Source organism: Enhydra lutris, unplaced genomic scaffold (assembly GCF_002288905.1).
Source record: "Enhydra lutris kenyoni isolate GAN:26980312 unplaced genomic scaffold, ASM228890v2 scaffoldscaffold12, whole genome shotgun sequence".
Lineage (NCBI taxonomy): Eukaryota > Metazoa > Chordata > Mammalia > Carnivora > Mustelidae > Enhydra > Enhydra lutris.
The window spans coordinates 80652126-80671043 of NW_019154096.1; the positions used below are offsets into that span (position 1 = coordinate 80652126).

The 18918-nt window shown below is 62.8% G+C and overlaps 1 protein-coding gene across 1 annotated transcript in view; it reads left to right on the forward strand.

The window, feature by feature from the left end:
• The first annotated feature begins 13013 nt into the window (after positions 1-13013).
• Positions 13014-18918, forward strand: part of LOC111145289 (kinase non-catalytic C-lobe domain containing 1) — a 59705-nt gene continuing 53800 nt past the window's right edge. Inside the window, exon 1 of the mRNA XM_022500122.1 lies at positions 13014-13103. Coding sequence (XP_022355830.1) covers positions 13017-13103 — 87 coding nt within the window. The 5' untranslated portion in view covers positions 13014-13016. The remainder of the gene's footprint in view (positions 13104-18918) is intronic.

Genomic DNA, 18918 nt, shown 5'->3' on the forward strand with positions numbered 1-18918 from the left:
CCTCTGGGGACCGCTGACCCTGCCCACTCGCTCGTGCCTCTGGGGACCGCTGACCCTGCCCACTCGCTCGTGCCTCTGGGGACCGCTGACCCTGCCCACTCGCTCGTGCCGGGGCCTCCTTCTCACCTTGTGAAAGGAGAAGCTTTATTCCATGATTTATTATCAAATAGGCAGCTTTGGGTTATAACTTTCCCTGTTGGATCCAAGATCAAAGACCGTTCTGCTGCCCACAGGTCGGGGAGGGGGGACCCTGGCTCGGACGGAGGCCAGCTCTGCGTGTGCCCAGAAGGTGGGGACAGGGACAGGGTGAGAGCCCCACGAGGACACGGGGCACATACCACAGGCACTTGCACCCCGAAGGCTTCATCCCAGCCCCCCTTCCCCGGAAGCTGGCCCCACTGAGGCCCCACCTCCCATCCCATAGGCCGGGAGGCCTTCGCCTGCCATAAACGTCCCCACTCTGGCACCCTGGAGAAGGGAACCAGGTCCCTCCAGGGGCCCCCGGGCACAGTCAGGCTCCTGCCAACCAAGGGCTACAGAGGTGGGATGGAGAGTGTGCAGCCACGCCTCGTGCCACCACAGGGATGTGGTTGGACCCCAGGGAGAACGTCTATCTGTGAAGCTCTGGCAGCTGGAGGTCAGGCATGAATCCAGTAGACCCATCTGCAGGGCTGGTCACAGGGCTGGACACAGAGCAGAGAGGACAGAGGCTTATGCCCCCAGGAGCCCCTGCAAATGGCACACGCAGGCAGGGTACGCCCACATCGCCCCCCGCCCGGGCTGTGCGGACCCCAGCTGTGGGCTGCGAGGTTGGTAATTGGGAGCAGAGAGCATCCAGTGGGAGTGGGAGACCGGGAGACAACCCACAACGGCCCCTGTGTGTGGTGGAAGGCCCCAAGGGTGCCCGGGGGACAGTGGGTCCCAAGGACACTGACGCTACACATTTTGTATGCATAGGTCACCGCCCTGCCCAACACGTCCCCCCAAGATCCCCAGGTCTGGCGAGACGCCTGGAAGGAGCGTGAGCCCAGGGAGCCCCCTGCAGACCTGGGCCGCCTCCCAGTGCCATGGCAGCCTCACGTGGACGCCAAGCTGGCATGGCACCTGGGCATGAGGACTTTAGGGAACGGCGTGTGGAGCCTACAAAGGCAGGAACTGCCACCCATAGCTGGTTCAGAAGCCCAGACCAACGGTGTCCCATTAGGAGGGCTCCTCGCCCACGTGAGCACGGGGACTCAGCCTGGCCCCCCAGCTTGTCTGGGTGCGGGCAGGGTCTCAAGTCACACTCCATCACACAAGAGCCATGGCGGCGACTCAGGGGCCTCACGGTGTCACCGAGGGCCACGCCAGCTGCAGGCTGGCTCGGAAACTCATCTGCAGGGCTTTCTGGCTCATCCAAAATGTTATCTCCACCAGGTAAGTGGAGTCTGTGAGGTGCTTGAAATAGCAAAACACAGCTTCTCTGGACGTCGCTGTCCTCATTGCAGGGAGCACATGTCGGAGGGGCTGCGGCTAAGCCGCGGCATCACACGGAGGGTCCTGCACATCTGTGTCCTGGTGGGGAGCTCGCTCATGGTCCTCATCCTAAAGGGATGGTGTCCTGCCATGGGACAGCCTGGGACAGGACTCATGGTCCACGTCGGGAGGGGACAGTCTCCTGGTGGCAGGGGCCTCCTGTTGGAGGAATGCCTCGTGTTGGGTGGCAGAGGGGCAAGTGCCCATGGCCTCTGTCTGTGAGGCTCGTGGTCTTGGTGTGGTGACTTGGGTGACATTCACGTCTCCTGTGCGGTGGGGGCCAGTGCTCTGGAGGGAGCCTCCGGCGCCATGGGCGGCAGTGGGGACTCAGGACTGGGGCACCGTGTGTTGAGTAGGTGCTGAGTGGGCAGTGGCCGGATGTCGATGTGGTCTGCATTGTGGGGTCGCACTCCTGCACACAGGCGCTCGTGCTCCGTGAGTACAGGGGACGGGGGCTCGGGCACGATGCTGCTCCCGGGGCCAGAGTCCCCGCGTTGACGTGGGTGGGCCGCCAGGGCAGGCCTGAGCCCTGCCCCAGGAGTCTGGAGCCGCAGGAGGACTGTCGGTCTGTGCCCAAACAGGTCTGTCGCGGGGGTCTGTGTGGAGAGATGGCGTGCCCTCCGCTGGAGAGCCTGCCCGCGTCCTACCCCGGCCGCCCGCGGGGGTGGGGGCCGGGCCGGGCGCCAGGACAGTTGGGCTCCGCTACCCCGGCCTGTCTGGTCCACCGGCACCACCCGCGCAGGCTTCTGCGTTTGGCCTCAAGCAGGATGTTCAGAACAAAACTCCGTGAAGCCGTCCGTCTTCCCGTCTGTGAGCCTGAATGCCTTCTCCGCACATTTGAAACTCAGGCTTTAGAAGCAAATGCAGAAACTAAGTGGCTGGGTCTTCCTGATGCCAAGTTCAATTTAGTCCAGATTTAACCAGATTGAAAATTACTCTAATAAGATTGAGAAAAAAAACAGTTTCTGCTCAATGAGTAACTTGGTGACCTTGGTTACTTGCCGCAGGCCCCTGAATGCACTCAGGAGTCTCTTGTGCTTGGAGGGGACAGGAGGCTGCTGAGCCCGGAACAGCCGCTGTGCTGGTTCTGCACGCCCCCAGACCCGGGCAGCTGGCAGGGTCAGGGCCCTGGCCTCTAGCTGCGTGCACTGCACAGAGGCCCTCCTGCTCCACTGTATGGCTTCCTGCTCCAAGTGTGCGGGCATCCTTCCCGCCCTCCCCACACTGTGTCTCCCTTGAGCCCACTGGCCACTCCCAAGGGACCCTCAACCCCACCGAGCAAATGAGATGGCCGTGCCCACCCCCAGGCTGGCCTCCTGGGGCATCCACGCACATCGTAAGTATGTGAGGCTCGGGAAATGTCAGTTCTACCTCGGTAAAGCCGTAGCAATGATTTAATAGGCATTCAGCAGGAAACAAGGGTAAAAGCGAGGGGAGGGCCACACCAGGGCTGCTGGGTACGGCCGCAGCTGCCGATGCCACGACCAAGGACCAAGCACGGATAAGTGAGGGTCCTTGTGGGCTGGCGGCAGAGGTGCCTGGGGCCGCCCTGAGAACGGGTCACCATTAGAAGTGAATCAAGATAAGCCTGGGACTGTGGTCTGTCTCCTGGGCCTCGGATGCGCTGGAGTGTCCTGCTGTTGGAGCTGGGGTGCACATCAGCCTTTCTGCCTTCTGAATGCAGGGGCCCCTGGGCCTCCCAGCTCTCCCCACCCAGCTTTACCTACCCACCTTACGCAACCTCAGACTCAGGTCCCTTGCCCTTCGTACCTGGGGCACAGGACAGAGCAGTCACTATAGGGTCAGGCAGACCTCAGAGAAACCGAGACCCTGGGGGTCAGGCAGCTCCCTGGGCCTCCTGCCTGGGGCCATTGGACCTGAGCCACTTGGCTCAAGCTCTAATGGAGGAGCGGAAGAGAGAGAGGGGAGAGAGGGAGGGGGAGGGGGAAGGAGGAGGAGGGGAAGGGGGAGGGGGGAGGAGAGGGGAGGAGTGAAAGGGAGGGGAGGGGCCAGCTCAAACAGGCCACAGCGGGGGGGCTCTCATGGGAAGAAGGGGGTCCTGGATCAAAACTGCGGCCCCCCTGGGAGAAAGGACAAAACACCAGAAGGTCCAGACCTTGGGGTGGGGGAGGGCAGGGTGGGAAGCTGGGGCGGGGTCCTGGGCTGGGTGCCCTATTGCTGGTCTTCACTCTCCTGGCCCCCCTACTGTGTTCATAAAGAGGTCAGGTTCAGGTCCCACTGCTGGTCCAGTGGGACCTGAATGGAGCCGGGTCCATTGGAGCCGGGACCTGCCCGAGCTAACTCTGTGGCCTCCTGGAGCATCGGCTGGTGGGCTCCCAGACCGTCCCTCTGCTCCAGGATAACTCACACATCAGTAAGGACATGGCCTTCTGAGCTGGTTTTTGGAGGAAATGCAGGGCTAAAGCGTGGCCTGGGGGGCAGTGAAGCCCATTACAGGCCCCGCACACCCCAGGCCCCCAGCTGCCAGCCCAGGCCGGAGAGTGGCCACTGCTAGGCCTGGTCCACTTCCAGAAAGGTCCAGCTCCACAGACAACTGGCTCAGGCTAGGGTCTGGACACTTCTTGGGCCAGTTACCAAGCCAAAGCCCCTGCGGGCAGGGGTCCAGCTGGGCCCCCAAAGCTGCACAGTAGGAGAGCTCTGTAGACGCATAGCAGGACAGTCCGCAGGTCACAGGGCGTGAGGCTATGGGCCCAGGGGCACCATCTAGCCCCAAGGGCCCGTCCTGGGTGAGGGTTCCCAGCAAGAGACCCCACTGGGCCCTGCAGATCCTGCCTGACCTCCTAGGGAGGGCCGAGCTGCTTGTCCTTCTCTGTCCCGCAGAACGCAGGTGTGGTACACAGTAGGAGCTCAATAAATGCTTATGGAGTTGCAGTAGGGCCCACTCTGCCCAGGCTGATATCAGCCTCCAGCCCCTCATGTTGACCACAGCCCCCCCAGACCTCCGGCTGCTGTTTTCTCCTGTGGGCCCTGTCCTGGACACCAGACATGGGGCTTGGGCTGATGGCTGCAGAAGATACGAGGGAAGCTGGGTCCCCTTGGGGCAGGGGCTGCCCCCCAGACAGGCTCGGAGCCCAGGCCCTATCTTTGGGGCCTCTGGAGGCCTGAGTACACGCCCCCTCCCTGGGAGCACTGGGGGCCCCTGCTAAGAAGAGAGTCATGACATTTGTTACAGAAGGAAAGGAAAGCCAGACTTGAATCAAGGGGGACAACAGCAGGGTCTTGCAGCAGGGGCAAGACATGAGACTCACGGGCAAAGGGGACTCCACGGCCAGGGAGCAGGGGGTCTGACCAAGGTTCTCTGCTTGGCCAACCGCAGGCCTGCTCCCAAACCTTCTCCCGGGCCCATCCCGAGTCAGCAAGAGCCCCACCCTCGATGCCTCCTCACCCTAGGCGGCCGTCCCCAGGAGTTCTGGGAGGTGAGTGCAGCCAGAACCTTCCAGCCCTAAGGTCCCCTTGCCATAATGTCCCCCGTGTCCATGCTGCATTCAGAACGGGGCACAGCCTGTCTGCACACAGTTGCTCCGAATACAGCCCCCGTCCCGCTTTGTTTTCTCTGACATGGTCGTGAGGTCTTGACGGGTGGCCACTGGGAGGAAGAGTCAGGAGGAAGGGTTTCTGGCTCGAGTCGCCAGCAGGATTCTTGCTAGAGGCATTGGTGTGATAAGATGTCCCTGGAGGGGAGGAGGGGCCCCTCAGATGCCAGGGCCGGGGTTCTGCCCAAACTGGCTAGCAGGGCGCTCCCCTAAAGTCGGAGGGTTTGGAGGGAAGCTTGGAAGCCAGGAGTCAGGCCCGACTGGGTGGCTCAGGAAGCTGAGCGAAGAGAGAGAATCTGTCACCTTGAAGCCCTCAGTCTTCGGGGCCGTGACAAGAACCAAAGGGCCACCTGCCTGTGACACACCCATGCAGACACACCCTTTGTGGAAGCTGAGGGCCTACGGCCTCCACCCTGTTCTTGGCTGTCCCAGGTGTCCCCTCCCCAACCCTAGACTCACAGACAACTCGGGTCCGAGACAGCGTCACCCCTCCCCATGACGTCACACCAGGAGGGCAAGCAGGGTCTCCCCTCCCCTCACCCACACTCACCAAGACAGAAGCAGCCCAGAAAACCGGCTCCTTACCCAGAACTCCGAGGGAGAGGACGCAGTGGTGGGAAAGGGCCCTTCCCCTGTGGTGCCCGGGAGCGCGGGAAGGGAGCGACGTCGCCCGAGGCCCCGCTGGGAGATCCCCCACCCCTCCTCGGAGCGCCAGGCAGCTGTGGTCCAGCCACAGATGTTGTGGGGAGGCACGTGACCGGGGAGGGCCGGCGGGGAGGTTCTGTGGGGTCCAGCTCAGCACGAAATGTCAGGACACCAAAACTTCCGCTGTCAAGACCCACGCGCTAGATTCAAAACCCAAACTGCTGTGGGACGCCCTTTACGAACAGCACCCGGACCTTCGGGAAAGACAGGCTCTTCCCCCCACCCCCGGCTCCAGGCGCTGCAGGGGTTGCTGGCCCAAGGGAGGGCAGCACACCCCATGGCAACACCGGGCCCCCCAGCGCAGGAGCCACGTGGGTCGGAGGCCGGGGTCGTAGAGAAGCGACCCCACAGGCAGGAGATTCAGGGCCGAATGTGCTGAAACCACCTGGACACAAAGGGCAGCCCGTACCGCTTCTCCTCGCCGCAGACACGCCCCAGAGCCCCAGCGGGAAAGAGGAAACAGGAAGGGTTCTAAGTCGGAAGTCTGTCATGCCTGTCCTGGCCCTGGGGCCTGAGGGCCACACTTCACAGTTTACCAAGTGCCCCATGGCTGTCCCTGCCTCTCCCCACATCTGGCAGCCTGAGCTGGGGCTCCGGGGAGTGAGGCCCTGGGGGAGGGGGACCCATGGAGAGCCTGGGGCACTGGGACCCGCTGGGCATGCAGGAGACCACACAGGTCTCCGCGGGACCACACAGGGCAACACTCCCACCCACAGTGTCCGGCAACCAGCTCAGCAACAGACAGCGTCCCTGATTCGGTCCCGCTCCCACTCTCGGGCAGCTCGGGACCAATGACGGGAAAAAGCCAAGCTCCCCAGCCCATCAGAGGACTCTGCCTCCGGCCTTCATCGGGGCACCTGAGCCCCATTTCCTCCATGTCTCCCTCTCCCCAGCCTGCCCCGGGTCTCTGCCACACACACGTGTCGTGGGACCCCCAATTCAGGGCACTCTGAGGAACCAGTCTCACCATTCCCATCTGGGGAGGGGGGCTTCCTTGATGTCCCCATTCCATGTGCCAAGCATACACTGAAGCAAGCCAGGCCAGGTGCCGTGCACACGTCACTTGTCAAAGGCTGATGTCACACCCCGTGAGCAGATGCAGAGAGGTCAAGTGACCTGTCCGGGATCCCACAGTCAGGACGAGACAGGGCCAGAATGTCCACGTACCACCCGCCCTGGCGTCTAACCTGAACCCCGGCCGCTCCGAGGGAGCAGCACTGAGACGGCACCCCCGCCGGGCCTAGCCACCGCCCAGCGCTCCCACGTGGAGGAGGGACGGACCCCCCACGACGCACCTGCGGCCTTCTCCACCTCCTCCTGCTGCACAGGCCTCTCTGCCCTATCCGTGTCTGCTCCCCACGGATCACACCCGCACGGCTGGGGCAGCGGGGGGGCCCCGTGATCACCAGCGCGGGCGGACACACAGCTGTGGGCAGAGCAGTGCAGAGGGAGAGCCCTCCTGAGCGGGACAGGTGGTATCAGTCACGTCCCCAAAGTAAATCTCCTCCAAGTTCTCCAGACCGAGCTAAAGACACCGGGATGAGGAAAGACAGGTTCTCTCACTTCCCACAGACGCACCAGAATGTGGAATTCTTCAAGCCGCAGACCTGGGAGGAGGCCAAGAGCACTTCCCAGAAGAGGGGCACCGGCCAACGGAGACCGCACGGCATGGCCCACAGTCCTCAGATGAAGCCAAGGGAGAAGCCCACCAGGTATTGGGGGGTAAATGATAAGACGAATTCCTGGTAAAAAAGGAGAAGACCGTTGCCAGGCCCAGCACTGAAAGCCGCTGACTGTCGGTGGCCACGTGGACCTCTGGGAAGGCCACGGAGCTCGGTCTGGGTCCTGGGCCTCCGTGGAAAAGTCAGCAGAGCTGTGCCCTGCAGAACTTCGAGAGGACACATTGCAGGACACCCACGAAAGGAAGACACCTACATGGAGTTCAGAGCAGCGAGAAGAGGGAGACACTGGGACGGAGGGAACGTGTGTGCCCGGTGCTCCCGCCGCCGCGGCAGGGCCCGGGGCCCCAGGATTGGCTTCCCGGGGGCCGCCTGCACCCGTCAGTGCCTGAGTCCCACGTCTTTTTATCCTTTTCTGAGACACGTTTGCCACTGACGTGACTGAAACGGTGTCCTGGGCGAGTTTCCCAGGAACAGGAGCATCGGTCCGGGACAGGGGACAACGTTTCAGCGTTTTGTTCATGGGGAGCCACAGTGTAAACTCGGTCTCGCTCTTCGTGCATTAGGGAACAGCACAGCCAATAAACTCCTGGCGACTCCCCAGGGAAGCTGGGCTTAGTTGAATTTATTCTGGAATTCTGTGTTTAAAGACCGGTGTTTGTTTCTCACGGGTTAGTATTCATCGACTGGCCGGAATGTCGCGTGGCCCTGCCTCACGCAGGAAGGAGCTACCTCCGTGCTCCAGAGCGAACTTTGCCCCTGCTCTGGGAGCAGGGGCCCCGACGACCCAGGAAAGCCCTGTTGGAAATCCAGTTCCACGGACAGCAACAAGGACAAGAAGCGCTGGTTCCCAGGCGAGGGGCTCGCTCTGCTCGCAGACCCAGGGCAGACACCAGCCACCTTCCAGCGACAGAGAAGGGCTCTCCCTCGCAGTGACCCTCCCCACGCACCCCAACACCCACACGGAGTAACAGAGGGCTTCTGAGTTACTAAGAATGCAGAGAAACGAAGGAGGGGGAGACGTGCCAACAGTAACTGGGGGTACCTGGCGCCATCCCCCCATGCCAGGCGGGCAGTCCCCACCCCACCTGCCTCCATCTGGCATTGGAATGTCAGAGTCAGGCCCTGAGCCACCCACGCCAGCATTTGTCCTTGGCAGAAACCCTCATGAGCAGCGCGCAGCAGAAACACAACACAACACAATGCCGTGGCTTCCAGTCATGCACCCTGCGATCGCCGCACAGCCTGCAGCCCCGCCGGGGAACCGGGCTGGCAGGGAAGCTGCGGGGCCGGGAGCTCCACGCCACACCTGGGCCACCATGGAAGCCAGCCCACACCACACAGGACGGCCCTCCGGGATGCTCCTAACTGCACAAAGCCGGACACTCACGGGTCAGGGTCCTCCCGTCCAGGGCAGAAAAAACCCCCGGGCGAGGGCTGTAGTCACTCCCTGTCCCCCGCCTCGGGGAGGGCCCTGCCCGCCGGCAAAGGCTGCTCTCTGAAGCCTGCACAGCTGCAGTAGAAGAACACACGTGCACAGCGAGCCCAAGCGCTTGCCCCGAGCGACGGGGGGCCGGCCACGAGCCTGAGGCTGTGCCCTCACCCCACTCCAGCCCTGGACTGTGCGGCCCTTGCAGAGCTCCCAGGCCAGCAAACAGGCTCGCAGGGGTCCCAACAAGGTCTTCATGGTCCCAGGGCCAGCTCTAAGGACACTGTGGTGGGTCAAACGGTGTCCCCAAAATGACCTGTTGAAGTCCTAACCCCAGGCACCTGTGAATGTGACCTTTTTTTGAAATAAATGCTTTGTATATATAACACAATATGACATCTGTCTTTATGGAAAAAGGGACAGCCAGAGTAAGAGCCACAGAGTGACCGCCATACAGTGAGAGCCACAGAGTGACCACCACAGAGTGACCGCCACAGACTGAGAGCCACAGGGTGACCGCCACAGACTGAGAGCCACAGACTGAGAGCCACAGGGTGACCACCACAGAGTGAGAACCACAGACTGAGAGCCGCAGGGTGACAGCAGAAAGTAATGGCCACAGAGTGACAGCTAGAGTGACCGCACAGGGCTCAGACTCCCCCAACAGAAGCCACGCCAGTGGTGCACGGTCCTTGGGTGTGTGTTCCCATCCCCAGGACAAACACGGTCATTTACTTCACCGAAAGACTTCAAGACTGTAAGACAAGTTGTATGGTCACTGGGGAAAAAAAGTTTGTTTTTTTATTTATTGAATTTTTTATGAAAACCTGTATGTGTATTTGTTGCAAAGGCGTGTGATGGGGGATCTACAGACTCTTTCAAGCTGAGCAGTTTTTACTGCAGGATAAAATTCTGGCCAAATCTGATGTCTGTCATAAGAGTAAGGGAAAACACTCTGATGTAGGTTGTGGACTGGGAAAGAACAAGTACATGATTTTTTTTAAATGACGAACGGCGGGTGTCACAGCCATGTCTCCGCGGGGACCCGGGCCGGCTCAGGCCTGTGGGGTGGGGGCCTCCTCACCCTGGGGTGGTGAGTCTGAGCCCCACGGCGGGCGCAGAGCTTACTTAGACATAAAACGAAAATCCAAAAACCATGTTGGTATTTAGTTCCTTGGATAGGTTGACAAGAGTAACAGCTTTACTTCAAAATATCCGTATTTACCGGAAATTCCACGCCTGGCAATCATTTACACTTGTGATTTCTTACAAAATTTAAATGTTGACTTCAAAATGTGCGAGCAGTTTGACAGCTTTTCAAAATTCTTGGAAATGAGAGCCAAGACTCTGAAGACCCCCACCCCATTCACATCGGCCGCGGACTGGTCAGGCCGGGAGCCCCTGCTCGCTTTAGCTTGGGAGCGACGTCCCTGCAGGGGACCCGCGGCTCAGAAGAGTGAAGCGAAGTCCTGCTGGTGTCTGAGAAAGACCAGGGTCCGGAGACGAGCACAGGACTTTGCAGGAGACGGCGCCTGTCAGGGACGTCCTGTCCTGGCGCTGATCAGGAGCGAGGTCTGTGGAGGGCAGGGGCAGAGGCGGGGAGGGCAGCTCAGGCCAGGGTCTGCAGAAGGACGGCTCTCGCAGGGAAGTGAGGTAGGGCAGACCGGTGGGCAGCGCACGCTCGGACGGGTCAGGGAGGACCACCGAGCAGACTTCGGCACTACCACGTCACGGCCTCAGACTGCAGGGCGGGACTCCAACATCTCAGGACGGTCCTTGGGAGGATGGGGAGCAGGCGCGGCCTGCGCCGGACACACTGACGTGGTGGGACGGGCAGGCACGGAGGCCAACGCTCGGAGGCCACCCCGGGGTCTGCTCATGAGGGTCCTGGCGCTGCTGGAAACTGGGTCAGGAGTGAACTTTGAATGGACACCGAGGGGCTGCTTGGCTGTCCTCTCTCGTGCGCGGGCTCATCGGCTCTGGGAAGACCGGGAGTGCCGGGGGCGCCTGGGTGGCTCAGTGGGTTAAAACCTCTGCTTTCGGCTCAGGTCGTGATCCCAGAGTCCTGGGATCAAGCCCCGCATCGGGCTCTCTGCTCAGCGGGGAGCCTGCTTCCCTTCCTCTCTCTCTGCCTCTCTGCCTGCTTGTGATCTCTCTGTCAAATAAATAAATAAAATCTTTAAAAAAAAACAAAAACAAAACAAAACACCGGGAGTGCCTAATCGAGACCTGCTCTGGTGCTCAGAGTCCTGCCTCACCCAGCCACGTTAATGAAGCCTCTATGCTGTCCGAGGCCCCAGAACACAGGGCGAACACCAGATCCTCTCCCGGACCAGAGCTTGCCACGAAAACAAGTGAGCACTCAAGCCCTCAGACCCGCCCAGCTGCAGGGGGAGACGCCGTCACACCACAGAACCAGGCAAACCAAGGAGCACAACTTTCCGGGAAAGCAGAGGGTAAGGACCTGCAGGCAGACTGCTCAGCCCTGTGGACGGGGTCTGAGGGCGGGGGTGCACCCCAGGGCCCTCCTGCCTCCCTCTGCCTCCTTCTGAGGCCCTGTGTGTGCCACAGAGACCAAGAGTCAGAGGCAGCTCAGACAGCTGGTCCACATCACACAACTGTGAGGGGGCTTTTCTCCAGCTCCAGCTACCTCCACCCAGCCCTGTTGCTGCTCCGAGCGTCTGCATGCCCAGAAGGGGGGAAGCTGCACCCAGTTTCTGCCTAGTTGGCCTGGGCAGGCTCGCGGACCGGCATTTCGCACAGGATGAGGCTGACTGCCCGGCTACCAGCTCGAGGCCCGTTTCTCCAGTGACTTGAGTGCCCCCACATGCTTGGGCGTCACATGCCAGAGCCCAGGGTCACAGTGACCAGACCCAAGCACAGAATATTGGGAATTAATGTCCCAGTGAACGCTTGGACTTTGCACGCCTTGCCACAAGCCCTGGCTCACTCACACAAGGAGCATTTACCGATCACCTGCTGTGTACCTGGCGAAGCAAGGGTAGGGCCGGCCACGCATGGAAACTGATAGCCTGGCCAGTAGCCTCCGCTGACCCAGAGCTCTGCTGGGAGCGGGGAAAGGACCATGTCCACTTCCTGTGGAAGAGCGGGGTAGGGGGTGCTGCCTTTGCCAGGGTTGGGAGAGTACCCTGGATGTTCAGACAACCACGGGCCGCCCAGCCTGGGGCAAGGCTCACACCGGTGCTGAACCAAGTCCAGCCACTGGACCATAAACGGGGCAACGAAGGGGTTCATCAGGCGACAGCAGGACCGCTGAATTGTGGGCAGGTGTCGTCTGGTGTTTGGGTCTCCTTTGCCCCAAGGCTGCCTGGCAAGGTCAGAATGAAACCCTAACTGTTGCTCCCTACATCCCATGAACCCTCGCTCCAGGGAGGAGGCGGGCCAGACCCCCCGCTGCTCAGAGGGGCCCTGCCCGGTCTCCCGCCCGCCCGCTCCCCGCTCCGCCTCTGCAGCCGCCAAACCCCCCCGCCCCCCGCGAGGACTGCGGCAGCCCCGCCCCGGGGCGGCGGGGGAGGGACGGGAGCGCCCCCGCGGAGCGTCCACGACCCACCCAGAGCGCCCCCCACCCCCGGCAGTGCCCCCAGCCGTGCGCCCGGCCCTCGGCCTCGGGGGCCCAGGTGGGCCCTCACCCAGCAGCAGGGGGCGGGGGCGGGGGCGTCGCTCAGGACACCCGAGGGGCCCCGCCCCGAACCGCTTCCGCCGCGCACAGGCCGCCGCCTCCGCGCCGCCGGCAGAAGGGACCGCGTCCCCAGGAGCGCGCAGCCCCAGTCGCGCCGCGGCGCCCGCCGAAGTGAGCCAGGCCTTGCGAGCGCGGGGACCCCCGGCCTCCCAGGCGCCGGGTCCCCCGCTCGGGTGACACTGCGGCAGGCGCGCGGGCGGCTCGCCGAGGGCGGGGCCGCGGGGGGCGGGCGCGTTGCCATGGCGGCGGGGCGCGCGTAGCCGGAGCCGAGCCCGAGCCCGAGCCGGAGCCCGAGCCCGAGCCCGAGCCGGAGCCCGAGCCCGAGCCGCAGCCGCAGCCGCAGCCGCAGCCGCAGCCTGGGCCCCGCCGCGAGGCCGAGGCCCCCCGCGCGGGTGTGTCCGAGGCGCCCCCGGCGCGCCCGCGGGCTGCAGGCCATGGACGCGGCCGAGCTGTACGAGGAGGATGGCAAGGACCTGGCGGGCTACGACTTCGAGCCGCTCCCCACTCTGCCGGAGGACGAGGTGAGCCCTGGCGCCCGCGGTGGGACCCGCTTCCCCCCGCCTTCCGGGCAGAGTCCGGGGGAGGGCGCCCCCGCCCCCCGCAGGCCGCTACCCCTGGCCCAGGTCTTGGCAGCCGCTCTCAGCAACCCCCACCGGCCTTGAACGTTCTCGCTCCGAGAGAGCAGGCCCCCTGGAACGCCCCCTGGGACGGCAGTGGGTGGGTGGGCACTGAAGAAGTTGGTGCCTTGTGGGCTGGGGGGCTCCGGACTGTAAATGTTGGATGGATGAGTGTGGTTTCGACATCGTGAGGGGGAGGAGGTGGATCCTGTTTTCCTCCTTGCCAGCGCCCTGGGAGGTCAGTGGGAGGCACCAGCCAGCAGAGCCCAATCCAGCCCTCAGGTTCGGCAGCTGGGGTGGAGGTCCAGAAAGCCCCCCAGGACAGAGGGCTGCTTCTTGAACACAGTGGACAACAGGGGCCTCAGGATCCTGAGTCCTGAGGCATCCCCCTACCCAAGGCTCAGAGAGACCAGCAGCCTCCCTCACATGGAGCTGCTGGTCATTCACTGGACTGGAGCCCACAGAACCCATTTGCCTGCAACTCTGGCCTCCCTAGCGCGCCCCACAGGCTGTGGCTCGGGGTCAGATGAACAAGCCAGGTCCCTCCATGGGATCGCCGGCCCCCAGAGGACGCAGCCGCCCCCAGAAAGACCCGAGGCTGTGAGGTCTGGGTGGAGGGCCTTCCAAGCTTCCAGCCGGCGAGTGGCCTGGTCTCCCGGCTTCTGTGCTCGTGGCTGAGGAACGCTGGCATCGCGCCGCACTCGTGAGAGGGGCTGCAGCCGGACGGTGCTGGTGAAGACCCTCCAGTGCTGGGCAAGGCTGGTGCCAAGGCTGAGACATGGCCTCCAGCCTCCTGGCGCATGAGGGGCTCATAGGGGCCACAGCTGCAGTCTCCACGGTCTTCCACCTCTGCCCCCCACTCTCGGAGGAGAGCTGTCCAGGGTAGCAGAGTGTGCCCCGGGGCACCGGTGGCCGGCCAGCCGAGGGCTGCTGCTGTTGCCTGCTCCCTCCCACGCCTGCCATGGTGGCCTGGATTTGGTGACAGTCTGCAGAGGGGGAAGCAAGAGCGTGAACAGAGCTTTGGGCATCTCTGTGGCTTTGATGGGAAATGAAAGGGCGCACCCAGCCCACAGCGGTCGGAGTCCCCCCCAGAGAACACATTTCAGCGTATCTGTTAGAGACTCACCTCCGAAGTCAGCATCCGAAGCAGGTGTAGAACGCAGTTCTTCTGCAGACCCGTGTTGGGTCAGCCAGTCCCCTCTGAGGGCCACCTGTGTGCCCCATGCAGAGTCAGCGGCCCGTGCCCAGTGACCAGAGCAGCAGAGCCAGGACCCAGACCCAAAGCCGGATCCCCGCCCATGGTCGGCACTCCTGTGTGCCCTGGTGCCTTCTCTGGGCTGGGGTTCCCTCGTGCCCCTCTGGGTCGGAGCAACCCCCTAGCTGTGCACAGTGTATAGGGCTGAGGGGTTCCCCTGTCCTGTGACCGGGGCCTCCAGGTGAAGTGGGAAGCCGCTGCGTTAGTAGCGTCCACCGGGAGAGCTCAGCTGGGCCCTTGGAACTTCTCGCACCTCTTCTGGGAGACAGAGGCACTGTCTTTGGGCATGATCCCATAAAACAGGAAGCCCGTCGAGTCTCCAGCCTTGGAGCCTGACCGATGTCCTGTACCTGCGAACACACCTGGTTCAGACTTTGCACACACTGAGCTCAGCTGGTGCCGGAGGTTTTACATCTCCATCAGAGACACGCGACTGTGCTGCTACAGCCCTGCAGAGCCGGGCTGCCTCTGGAAAGCTCCTGTGTAAGGGGAGGGGGAGGCAGCCTGCATGGTCACCCGGGGCGGGCCACCCTGGTGCAAGCCCTGGAGAGAGCCAGGCCGAGAAGACGCGGGGCAGCTCCCCACGGAGGGACGGCAGGTGTCAGACCCAGGACACAGACAAGGAACTCGCAGTTCCACAGCTGATCACAGCCGACTGCAGAGCAAGGCCAAGACACGGGACCCTATGCTCACCCCCACCCCTGCCAGGAGCCCCCTGGAATGTTTCGCTGGTTGTAACCCTGGAGAAAAGCCGAGTGGCCAGTAAAGACATGAAAAGTGTTCAACTTCATCACAAGGGACGCCGAGGACGCTGACGGCGGGCGTCTCTGCACGAGGCCCGTCGGCGAGGGCCATCACCGTGCGGTGGCTGCGTCGGCCGGGACTGGCATGCCAGTGGACACCCCTGCCAGAGTGAGTGTGTGTGGAGCAGCCTCTCTGGGAAGCAGCTTGGTGTCTGGTGGTGACGTGGAGGATGGGATGGCCGCTCCCTGCGTCCCGGCAGCTTCACTCCGGGGGCAAGCCCTGGAGAATTCTCTGAGCTGGACACCCCCGGAGCACATGGCGAATGGGCCCGAGGTCCTGGAGGGTGTCGCCCAGCCCACTCTCTGGCTTCCTGCAGGCCGTGTGGCTGCACTGGCACCAGCGAGGGACAGGGACGGGGGATCAGGAAGAGCAGTGGCTGGGGTGGGGGGGGTTGCCAGGCCTTCTGGAGGCCGGTGGTGCCCCTTCCAGGGGCCTTCAGGGGACAAGGACAGGAGCGGGCTTGGGGATGAAGATGGCGCACCGGTTTGGGCCCGGAAAGGAGTGTGTCTCCTGCTCCCTAGACTCCCCGGAGGTCTAAGGAGTATTCTTGTCCCTTCGAAGTTCGGTGAGCACCTCCCTGGCATCTATGGGCTGGGTGCTGGGCTGGGCCCAGGGATTTGGAGGTGGGTGGACCCACAGCTCGAGGGTGCCCCGTGAGGAAACAGATATTCCCGCGGAGCCCCGCTGGGTCCGCGTGAGGCCCCTGCCCAGACAGCACAGGGCAGCAGACAACTGGGAGGCCAAGGAGAGCATCGTGGTGGGCAAAGTTTGGAGGGTGGAGGGGGCACTTTAGGGCCAGTGGAAGGCCCCGAGCAGGGCACTCTGCAGAGCTCCCCAGGCCTGGCGGTCCGGCCCCTTGGAGGAAGCTGCCGGCAGGCCTGGGGGGTGTCTCAGCTGCTCTCAGCAGTGATCCGTGTCTCGCGGGGCAGTTCCTGTTAGGGTGCTGTGAGGTTGAAAACGTGAACATCTAAGCGTACACATGAGATCCTCACGAGCAGTCCAGGGGTCCCTGTGGGTCCCTGCGGGGCACCCTGGCTCACGTGCCCTCTCTGACAAGGGGCAGTGGGGTGTCTTCAAAGCCCAGACTCTCCTGGGGGGACACACTCTGCCATAAGCAGACAAGGGTCCTCAGGTGGGAAGCTGGCCCTCGCCTCTGAGACCCAGGGACCGGCTGATGCGGGGCACCCCTCCTCCCGGACTGGGCGGGTGGAGCTTGTGCCTGCAGGACCTCTAGGGAAGGACAGCGTCTTCCTGTCTTGTAAGGACTGCGGCTTAGGCGACCCGCACCCTCAAGCCTACCCCACATTCCACCCAGGTGGTGCGTTCCTGGGGAACAGTGGGGGGGGGGGGTTCCAGGACCCAGGGGCCCGCCCAGAAGGCTTGGTCTGACCCAGGATGTACAGCCATCAGAGGCTGCCCAGCAGTGACAAGGTCAGGCTGTGCTGGCGGTGGCAGGGGACAGCTGCAGTGTGGGAAGTCATGGTGCCTGCGGCCTGCCACGGGCCGTCATGGGTGCTGGGCGCGTGGGCGCCCCACGGGTGGGGCTGCAGACAGGCATCAGTGGGCGCTGTGACCAGCTTTACTGCTCGCAGCGCGTCACCTGCTTCTGAAATGTCTGCCACAAGCAGTGACGCTCTTGTCCGTCCTGCCCCAGGCCCCGGAGTGTCACTAGGGTCTGTGTCCCAGGACATGCGGGGCCCACCTGGCAGCGTGGCTGAGCCTCTGGGTCTGGAGATGGGCACAGGTGTGCAGGGTGCCCACGCAGCTCTCGTCTGTCAGGGTGGCCAGGGGTGAGGGGCGTCCCCTGGGATTCTGGTGGAGATGGGCCGGGGACCCTGAGCAGACGACACAGGCTTCTCGGTCTCTCATCCTTGTTCCCGCCAGCCCACTGGCCGAGTTTCATCCCGCCCACCCTCCTAGAGCCACGGACTCAGGCAAGGAAGGGTGATTCTTCTGGGTGAACTGACGGAGGGGGTGTCAGGTCCCAGAAGACAGGTGACCAGGGAGTCTGTGGCTCAGGGTCCCCCAGCACGTGGTGAGACCCCCCCCAACTTTGGTGTGCCAGGAAAGCCAGTGGCAGATCTCAGCTCTGTCCTGGAACCATGTCAGCTGAATTGTGCCTTCCCGTCACAGCTGGGCTCTGGAGGGGCCGAGAGCATCTTGTCCGTGAGTGGGGGCCTCGGCCATGAACCGGAAGCAGTGACTCAGGACCCATCAGACCAGCCACCTGTCCAGATGCCCCACCATGAACAGGCGCTGGGGGCTACAGGTCTTTTGGGAAGGAAGAGGCGCCCCCTCACAGGGGCATCCTTCAGCCGGACGGGGTGGGGGCGGCCTTGAACAGGAGGTCATGCCACGGGCCATGAGATGCCCCATGGGCAGCCCTGACCTGGGCTCCCTTCTCTGGGCAGCGCGTCAACAGCTGTGGGGGCTGGCACGTGCGGCCGGCGCAGGCTGACCAGCGGGCATGAACAAGGCCCTGCTGTGGGGACGGGCTCAGACGGGCTCAGTGTGGGCTAGCGTGCTTTTCCTAAACAGCACAAACCACGGGGTCTTTGGGCCGTTTGTTAGTGTGTGCCTGTGCATGTGGGGCCTCATGCGTGTGCACGTGTGCGTGTGGGGCCGCGTGTGTGTGCGGGTGTGCGTGTGTGCCTGTGCATGTCATGGGTGTGCACGTGGGTGTGTTGCATGCACAAGTGTGTGCACATGTACACACTTCCTAGCCAGCTCCTTAACGAGGCCCCACAGGCACCATGGGGCGCTCCTGCATCCTGGGGAGTCCCCAAGTAGTGCACAGTGACCCCTAGATTGAGCCAAATCAGAAAGACCTTTCGGGGTGCCTGGGTGGCTCCATCGTTAGGCATCTGCCTTCGGCTCAGGTCGTGATGCTGGGGTCCCGGGATTGAGCCCTGCATTGGGCTCCCTGCTCAGTGGGGAGCCTTCTCCCTCTGCCTCTCCCCTGTTTGTGCTCCCTCTCTGGCTGGCTGTCTCTCTCTCTCTGTGTCAAATATAAACAAAATCTTAAAAAAAAAAAAAAAAAAAAAGGAAAGGGAAGAACTTTTATCCATGACCCTCGGGAACACAGCAAGGAAATGGGGAAATTGAGGTTTTCGGGTTTGCTAGCCGCCTCCACACCCCAGTCTGCTTTATGCTCTCATTCTCCTTTCCAAGCTGCGGACCACCTTCCTCACAGGGGCACGCGCTGCTGGAAGCCAGCTAGCAGCTCTCTGCTCTTGGGTCCACGTGAACCCTGGGGCCCCTTCTTGAAGCGGCTTCCAGCACTGTCCTTCCCTTCTCCATCTACCCCACGGAGAGAGCTGGAAGGGCCTGGGGACTGACGTGGAGGTCCGTGGTGAGCTCTGAGGAGGAAGCAGATGGTGGCCTGTGCCAAGTCACATGGGCACAGTACCACCCAGTCTCCGGGGTCCCCCTCCCATCACCCCACCCTGCTGAACCCAGAGGCTTAGCCCAGATGCCATGAGAGTCACCCTCTGATTTGTTTCCTTCCTTCCTTCCTGCCGCTCCTTGTCCCCGTTGCCCGTGGTTGTGGGGATCCCTGCCCGCAGTGTAGGTGGGAGATATTCGACGGCTTGAGCTAGACTTTTCCCGACCAGACAGCTAGGCCACACTTGGAGAACAGTCCTGTGTGCTGGGAGGGGT